The sequence below is a fragment of the Bombina bombina genome, chromosome 1 (assembly GCF_027579735.1).
Source record: "Bombina bombina isolate aBomBom1 chromosome 1, aBomBom1.pri, whole genome shotgun sequence".
Lineage (NCBI taxonomy): Eukaryota > Metazoa > Chordata > Amphibia > Anura > Bombinatoridae > Bombina > Bombina bombina.
Genome location: NC_069499.1, coordinates 172,588,213 through 172,597,951, shown reverse-complemented (window position 1 = coordinate 172,597,951; position 9,739 = coordinate 172,588,213). Strand labels below are relative to the sequence as shown.

Here is a 9,739-nt window from a genome sequence, read left to right as displayed (position 1 = left end):
CATTATTTTATTTCTTCATTAAAGGCACATACTTAAATAAACATGCTTTCAAGTTGCCCCATCACTATACATCCAATATTTAAAATCAATTTCTTATGACAGGTGTTAAACATTGTGTACTAATATACATTAAAGGGACGTGAAAATCATATTTTTTATTTCATGATTCAGATAAAACATAAAATTTGCTTTGTTAACGGCACTATAAAGCAAGTAGTCAATGGGTTAGGGGGCTTTGTATTTGAGAGTAATAATGGTGCAGGGACACTTGCAGGGTTAATTTTGTGTATGTCTGGCTAATGCCTTGGAGGAATTTATAAAGTGAATTAGGCTTGATGGGGGGCTTGATAGTATCAGGATTATGTTAGGAGGCCATATAAAGGTTAATTGGGCTAAGACATGATTGTGGTTTCAACCTTTTTGAGGTGGGAAAGTTCTCCAGACAGGTATGGTAGCTGAATCACCTGTGCACAGACAGCACCAGAAAGTTAAACCAACATTAAACTTGTTGAGATTGTATAAAATGTTTAATTATGTGTAGCAAAAAACAAATGTTTTTCAATATTGTTTTATTATGGACTTTGTTCTGTTTTTCTGTGATTTTATTCTGAAACTTGTTCACTTTATAAATTCCACAAGAATTAGAAGTGAATACTCCAGAGCTGTAACTCTGCATTATTCTCAGGGCTGGATTGGTCTACCAGGAGATTTCCCGGTGGGCTGCAGCAGGGGCTGGAAAGCTACAATTTAAAGGGGTAATTAATGGATGCAATTGGGTTGTATGGTTGCTATATAACATCAATCTGACATTTTTGTTTAATACAAAGTAATATAATTTAATTCTGAAAAAAATATTGGGGGAAGTAGTGTCCCAGTATTCCCCTTTGAGAAAAATGGGGCATGTATATTATACTGATTCAATGGAAAATAGGGATGGTCTTCATATTTTTCCAGGGCTGCTTTTTATTCCCAGTCTGGCCCTGATTATTCTACAAAGCAATTGTTTGCTCACTCTACTAATTCATTTGTATCTGCTCTTAACTGTCCTTCGTCGACGTGATCATTTCTATATGGATATATTTTCTATAAGGGATAAAAAGATCTTTAAAGATTTTTTTTTTAAGTTGCCCCATATTTAGATTGATGTTCGTTGTTTAGCTACCAGGTATACACTGATTGATCAGCTCCTTGTCTTGTATGTTCTTCACGGTTACAGTGACCAAGTTAGGTCATATGAGGTTGTGCACTGATCTAAGCACAGAGATTCTTCATTTTCAAAGCTGTCCTTGTGCTCTTGAAATATGTTAGGAACCCCCAACATTGTTATAATGAAAAACAAGCAACTTATAGTATAAATCACTTTAATATTATGATTTGCTTGTCCCTTTAATGTAATGTAAAGTAACGTGAAACAGGAATTTGAAATGAGGCCAATCCACAAATGATTGCAACAATTATTTATTTATTGCATAAAGAAATTTATAAAAAATACTTTTAGAAATATGTAATTACAGTTCATTTAGCTTCATTTAGCTGTTTAATGGGTTGCTATCAAGTATTAAAAAAAAGGTAAATCATAATTATGATTTTAGAACCAAAAATATTTTGAAATCCAAATATATAATAAAATGATGCATGGTACATTTTTAGTTTCAAAGAATATTTTAATCATGATTGCAAAATGTAAGATTTACTTAATTGCATGTTAAATCTACATCTATCTATCTATCTATCTATCTATCTATCTATCTATCTATCTATCTATCTATCGATCTATCTATCTATCTATCTATCTATCTATCTATCTATCTATCATCTATCTATCTCTCTCTCTATATATATATATATATATCTATCATGCAAAATGTAAGATTTACTTAATTGCATGTTAAATCTATCTATCTATCATCTATCTATCTATTGATCTATCTATCTATCTATCTATCTATCTATCTATCTATCTATCTATCTATCTATCTATCTATCTATCTGTCTATAGTGCATAAAATATAAAGCCTTTGTATGAAAAGCATTTAATAAATCTCCTGAAAAATATGTTCCTGTCTGTGAATCTAAACATAATAAAATATGAATCAGTGTGCAATATGTAGTCTTAACCATGATGGGATGTGAAACAGGTAAGACTTGATACCAAACCCTAATTATATATTGTTAATAGGTCCTAAATAAAGACAACAGTTGTTGTTTCTTTATATTTTTCTGTGCACAATTTTTGAGTAATTTAATTCAATCTTACAATACAAATATTTCTTTTTACAACAGTTGTGTAGGTTAAATAAAACAGGTAGAGTGTAAAATCATAGTCCAGGTTTTTACCCTAAATGTAACATTCCATGTAATTTGTGATGTCATTTTATTGCAGATGTTTCCTCTACAAGTTTTGTTCCCTTTAGCACTGGATACATCTTAGTAACCACAGGAAAAATTGTACAACAACCATATGATCCATTCGTATCATGTTTTTTTTGCGCCAGTCCAAAGTCAACATTAAATTGTGCAAATATAGACTTCTCCCATTTGAGTTGTTGAATTAGTAGCAAGAATATACTCAATTTAAGGAAGATTTCATTTTACATTTTGACTCCCCCAATGCTTCCGGTGACTTGCATGGTGCTGGCTGCTGAGCTGATAGTATACGAAAGGATAGAAATCTCTTTTTTGACCTGAAGCCAGCGTTTCTCCTGGTCTGGATCATTTTCAATATCAAACATTGCAGCAGCCAGTCCTGGAAAACTGGACGCAGCATAAATATTGTGTTGATTAGGTGCATAAATGACATGCCTGAAAAGTAAAATGAAATAATATTTTTCGTTAAAGAGTATCATGTCACTGGAAGCATGATTTAGATAAAATGACAACCTTTGGACATTAGCAGAATATTTTAAAATATGATGGGAAAAAAAAATTCTGTAAATATCCCTGGTGACAGAAGCAGAGGTTATGCAGTTATTTAAATAATCAATTCTGTCTGGCAGGGAATAAATGTAATTTAATAACATCTCATATGGCCAGCAGCTAAGTAGCAGACAAGAATCACTTTGTCAAATGAATCTGAAAGCTTTCCAATAAATCTTAAAACAGTGAACCTACTTATATTGAAGGATCTTCTACTTTATATGCACTTATCCAATCTTCATTTTGTATCTTTATGGATTTCCTACAATTGTAATACAGTAACTCCATACTCATTTATGTTTATATTGCTATTAAATCAGTGTACAAGTCTATAGAGCAACTTCCAAATCTTTTCTTCAGGTCTACAGCAAGAACACAAAATGACACCAAGAAAAAATAAGACAATGAAGAGAGACCTATAGGGGCTGATTTAACAAGCTGTCAATTGGACCCAATGCACCTTTAGGCTTGCTGGAAACAGCAGTTAAGAAGCAGCGGTCTTAAGACCGCTGCTCCTTAACTCATATGCCTCCTCTGAGGCTGCGGACATCAGCCCACCCGATCGTATATGATCGGGTTGATTGACACGCCCTGCTAACAGTCGATTTGCCGCAAATCTGCAGGGGGCATCATTGCACAAGCAGTTCACCAGAACTGCTTGTGCAATGTTAAATGCTGACAGCGTATGCTGAGCGGATCATGTCGGACAGACACTTCGGCTCCACCCCCCCACAGACATGGCTAGAATTAGCAGCAAGCAAAGTAGGCAAGTGTATAGGGGTGCTTGTTGTCAAAGAGTTTATTGCATAGTTGCAGTTTTTGGTGTTTTGTGTGTGTGTTACATACTCTGTAGTCCATCATATCTAGTTTGTCCCTAAGCATCCAGGAATATTTACAACATTGGGTGTGCATATATCATATGCTTGTATTCACACACACACACATATATATATATATATATATTACATATATATAATGTGTAAAAGGGGCACACGGAGGCTGCCAGGACCTCCAGATTCTCACTAGATTTGTGAAGGAAGAGCTGTTGTGGCCATATATCTTGGTCTTTTATACTTGTGTCTTTTCTTATCTGTGTTTATCATAAATACCTTATAAGCTATACACATTTGAGGCTATATTCTCTAAAGCTCTCTGGTTTGGCAAGTTTATCTAACAAGTCTTTTCAATAGTGTGAATGCCCTCAAATAATTTTTAGAAAGACAAATGTTTGCTTTGTTTAAGAGCTAAATGCCTCACCATGATTGGATTTGGATGTGAAGGAAAGACACACATTACAATACCAAATAATACCAAAATAGGAAAGACAAATGTTCTGTGTGATTTCTCTCCCTACTGACAAGTTCTTGAAAACTGGGCCCTTTAAATGAAATTACTCAGCAGAGCCAGCGATTAGCCTTAATTTAACTTTAGCAGCTGGAATCTGCAATCTTTTCCCCCTCAGCAAACACACCTATCAAGTTGTTTGGATTTCTAATGTATCTAATAAAGCTGGGTGGGTTGTTTTTTTTTTTGGGGGGGGGGAATTTATATCTTTTTTAAATTTTATTTACTGTGGTCTATATTGAGGGCATATAGACCATCATCTGCAGAGGTTTAGCTGAGAGAGTTCCAGAAATGCAACATTTAAAATTGGTGCATTTTTTTATATTTTCATTTTTTGACAAAACATACTATATGAGATATTTACTATAACCTTGACTGAAGAATAAGGAGTAAAGCAGTTGTAGAGATGTTGGGCTGAATCCCATGAGAGAGGTAGGTAGAGATTCTGTCCAATGTTGACTAAGGGCAAAATTCTCTAAATCTCTACACATAGATCAGGGAAGAACTATGGTGTAGTATGTGCTGTTGATACAATTTCAAAGAAATGAGATTAGAATATATTGTCATTTTTATCTAATATTTCTTTTTGTTTTATCACGGACTCATATATGTATACACTATAAAATCTTGCAAAATTTTCAAATGGAAGTAAATTGGAAAGTTTTGTTAAATTTCATGCTCTATCTGAATTCTGAAAGTTTAATTTTGACTTTAGTGTCCCTTTAATGGAGTTAGAAGGACGGGCCTGTTTGAAATGAGCAGTTGTTTTTTTTTCTGGCAGATTTCCAGCTTTAATTCCATTCTCTGTTCCTGTATCATGTAACAACCATTAGTGAATCACAGACTCAAATACTCTATGGGGTCGATTTATAAAGCAGCGGATGCTGCTTCCGACCCACTCCACTTAACGTCCACCTGAATCGGACATTAAAAAGCAGTGGTCAAGAGACCGCTGCTCCTTAACTCGTCCTCCACCTCTGAGCCGGCGGACAGCAGTCAGCCCGATCGGATAGGATCGGGTTGATTGACACCTCCTGCTAGCGGCCGATTTGCCGCAAATCTGCAGGGGGCGGCATTGCACAAGCATTTCACTAGAAATATTTTGGCAATGATACGCTGTTTATCGATATGCGATGGACATGATCCGCAACAGCGAATCATGCCCACCCGCATATTAGTAAATCGGCCCCTATGTATGCACTGCAAACTCATTCACATGCTAAGTAGGAGCTGGTACTTGTTCTCTTTCTACAGCTCCACTTCTGATGCTTTTCTTCAGTTTTTGGGGTCATACAGAGGCCATATTGCTCATGTTGCTTAAGCAATTATGTTTAATGGGAACTTGTCCTATGGTGGTTATTGTACTAGATTCATAGATGCGTGTGAGGTTGTCTAGGGACCTCGTTATAAAGGTAAGATCATGTTAGAAATTAATTGTTATTGGCTTCACCTATATCTTCTAAAGATCCCTTAGTGGGTGTTCCTGCCATTAACAACTATAGTACCCAATACATTGTATCTCACATGAAAGAAGAACCTATCACTAAGTAAAACCATTATAACCACAACAATTTCAGAAAAACGTAAATACTTGCAAATGCATTTTGTTATAGAACAGCTGTCTTGCTGGATAGAATAAAGAGGTGTCTGGAGACATTACAAGCAAAATTGAGGGGCTGACCATGATTTTTCAAGGGACATTGTACACTAGATTTTTCTTTGCATAAATGTTTTGTAGATGATCAATTTATATAGCACATCCGGGAGTGTTTTTGTAAAAATGTATAATTTTGCTTATTTTTAAATAACAATGAGCTGATTTTCAGACTCCTACCCAAACCCCAAAGTTTTAGATTTATATAATGTTTACAGACTCCTGGTTGTATATTGGGTCTTTTCATATGCAGGGGAGGGGAGGTGTCTGCCTGTTCCTCCTATCCCAGCTCCTTTCAGTGGGTGCCCCAGCCTAACCTCATCAACAGTGCTAAACTGGGAGCTTCTAAGTAAGTTTTTAAAAGGTTTTATACTGGATTTTTATATCAATATCTGTGCATCTTATTCTTTATAGTAGTTTATATTACATGCAGTTATATGAAAATCAGCGTATACTGTCTCTTTAACCTACAAGAACACCAAACGTGTGGAACTCCTAAAGCCTCAGATGCCCCTATAAAGGGTTTTTTCTTTTTTTTCCTTTTCCATTTCTCAAGTTTTCTTTCAAACATATGTGACTGTGAAATCTTGTATTGATTGAAATTTCATTCCGTTTTAAGTAATTTGTTCTGATGTATATTGAAGGCATTTTTGCAATGCTGGTATCCTTCACAGTAAAAGTCCTTCTATGTGCCAAGAGGTGAACGGTTACAAAATAGAGAGTCACTTGTGGATGTGATGGGGGCAGGTACATGAATATAGTTTCCCAAAATGGTTTTAACCCTTTGAGTGCTAAGCACTTTCCCACCTGGGTGCTAAGATTTTTTTAATGTTTATTTTTTTTTTAACCATTTTTAAAAAAATAAAATTTTCAGACCCCCAAGACTTACATTGTTGTAAGAAAGGTTAGGCGATTACCTTTCCAATGGTGGGTCTTGGGGGTCTGTAGCTGCTTAGATGCCTGAGATACAGGCTTCTAAGCACCATGCCCCCTGCTCCTATACTTAACATTGTTAAGTATAAATAAAGTTGCGAGGTGATGTCACCACGCAAAACGGGAAGCCCCGGCGATGCCTGTCACTCTACAGGCACGATCGCCGGGGTAGGAGCAGGTGGGAGCCCCCAGATCTCCCTCAAGGTGGGAGAGTGCTAGTGACGGCTCTGAGCCGTCATTAGCACCAGAGTGGGAAACTCTGTGACGGCTCAGTGCCGTCATTAGCACTCAAAGGGTTGATGAATCTTGAGTATTACATCAAGGACGAGAGAGAGAGAAAGACGAAAGTACTGTGCCCAAGACAGCAATCACGTATAGCTATTAAAATTAAAGGGACAGTTTACTCAAAAAATGTCTCCCCTTTAATTTGTTCCCAATGATCCACTTTACCTGCTGGAGTGTATTACATTGTTTACAAGTATTTTCATTACCCTTATATTGGCATTTGAAATAGATTATTTAGCCTGTGGTATCCCCACCCATCCTTAAAGTTTTTGGCCTCAAAGCCAGGCTGTGTTAACACAATGGGTTATAGAAGAGATAAAGTAATACAATGTTAATTTTCCATTGTTCTCTCCAAGTATTGATAGGTTTATGGACAGATATAAGATAAAGAAGCAGGTATACGTACATAATGTGATAAAGTAATGAGATCTTATTATACCTACAGGCTCAACCCATTTTATTAGGTTGTGGCTTCAAAACACAAAATCAGCTCATTCATATACACAAATTAGCCTTAAATGGACAGTCTAGGCCAAAATAAACTTTCATGATTCAGATAGGGCATGTAATTTTAAACAATTTTCCAATTTACTTTTATCACCAATTTTGCTTTGTTCTCTTGGTATTCTTAGTTGAAAGCTTAACCTAGGAGGTTCATATGCTAATTTCTTAGACCTTGAAGGACACCTCTTTTCAGAATGCATTTTAACAGTTTTTCACAACTAGTGGGTGTTAGTTCATGTGTTTCATATAGATAACACTGTGCTCGTGCATGATAAGTTATCTGGGAGCAGGCACTGGCTAAACTGCAAGTCTGTCAAAAGAACTGAAATAAAGGGGCAGTTTGCAGAGGCTTAGATACAAGACAATCACAGAGGTTAAAAGTATATTAATATAAGTGTGTTGGTTATGCAAAACTGGGGAATGGGTAATAAAGGGATTATCTATCCTTTAAAACAATAAAAATTCTGGTGCAGACTGTCCCTTTAAAAAGGCAAATCTCATAAATTTTATACTCTGCAGCTGGTAAAAAAAGTAATTGGAAACAGATTATGGGAAAAACAATTATATAGTATACTGTCCCTTTAATGTAACATGTTTACATTAAATAAATGTATTTATTTAATTATAATTATTTCTTTATTATGTTGGTGAGAATCCACGATTCATAACTGTTGGGAATTCTTCACCTGACCACCAGGAGGAGGCAAATATACCCTAAAAGAGCTTTAATATCCCTCCTACTTCCTGCCCCCCCCCCCCCAGTATTTTCTTTGCCTAGTCAAGGAGGCACATTTTCCCTCAATGGATAGTTCCTGGAAGAGAGGGACACGGGAGAGTATTAGCTGTGCATTGTAAATATTCTCTATGCAGTAGTGGTCACCCCAAAGGCAGAACTTATTTCACTTTCTTTTTTTAATGAAAATTGTTTCTGCAGGTGATTTTGAAATTGAATTAATTTTGTTTAAAAACTATCCACAAATAAATATGTCTTTAATTAATGTACAAAAAGAAAGGCAATGAAATGACACAAGGTCAAACAATGTGATCAATGAATACAAATCAGTGAGTTAACAATAGAAGTAATAGCAATGCCTCTAGGTGCAGGTCAGGGAAAGACATTTTTTTAAAGAATGTCAGGGTATCTGTGAATAACATGAAGTGGACTACATATGTACCACATGAATTGATGTTTCATGAATTGTGTGGGCTATAGCCATAACAGACCAATCCCCCTTTTTCCTGATTAACAGAACATCTGAGAACAAAGGATTGCTTTCAAAGATTTCCTGCCTAAGGTTCGACACTAAAGTTCCTATCAGATTGCCACTGACCCCTTCTTCTTGCTCTGAAACATTTGGTCATTAGTTCAGGCAATTTATTCCAAGAGATCAGACACAAGATACCTTCCTTCTGATTAATATGCCAACAGACATGATGTCTGAGAATTTCTTTTGAAGCTTAAACAGATTCGGAAAACCAGTTTTAGCTGAAGAAATGACTAAATATCACCTAGGTGTTAAATTGTCCCTGCTGTGTTGAATCCATGAATTCTAGATGTTACGTCTAGATGAAAATTTAGCTAAGCAGAAACATATATTGCATTGTAGCTGTTAAATTCATTTTAAAATACAACTGGGAAAATTTTCAATACTGTATAAAAATGTACAACTCCATGGATCTGAGAAATGCATTTCAGTTTTGTAATAAATTTAATGGATAACATATTCTTATATTTTAAGTACATATGTGGTTTGTGTTTTAAATAGTGTCATGTGTTTTACACTCTCAGAAAGAAATATGCAGATATGAAATATTTATATGGAATAGTAATAAATATGAAACCACATATGTTTGCTAATCTCAAGGTATGTATGTGATGTTAAGATGATGGCTGAGATATTAATTGGATCCATGCTAAAAAGTATTAAAATCCTTTTAAATACCCACATATTTTAAATGTATAAGAATTACTTTGTATTATGAGAAATATATCATATCTGGTCTTGAAATGCTCAGGATGAGTGGTGTAACGTGGTCCACTACACATAGAACATGTGACTTATTAATACTAGAAAATATAATACATTGTAAAAATATATACAT

At 35.3% G+C, this 9,739-nt stretch overlaps 1 protein-coding gene across 1 annotated transcript in view; it reads right to left on the bottom strand.

Annotated features, from left to right (window-relative positions):
- Nucleotides 1-1,643: 1,643 nt before the first annotated feature.
- Nucleotides 1,644-9,739, bottom strand: part of LOC128636604 (glutamate carboxypeptidase 2-like) — a 345,394-nt gene continuing 337,298 nt past the window's right edge. Inside the window, exon 18 of the mRNA XM_053689599.1 lies at nucleotides 1,644-2,802. Within this exon, the coding sequence (XP_053545574.1) occupies nucleotides 2,592-2,802 (211 nt within the window). The 3' untranslated portion in view covers nucleotides 1,644-2,591. The remainder of the gene's footprint in view (nucleotides 2,803-9,739) is intronic.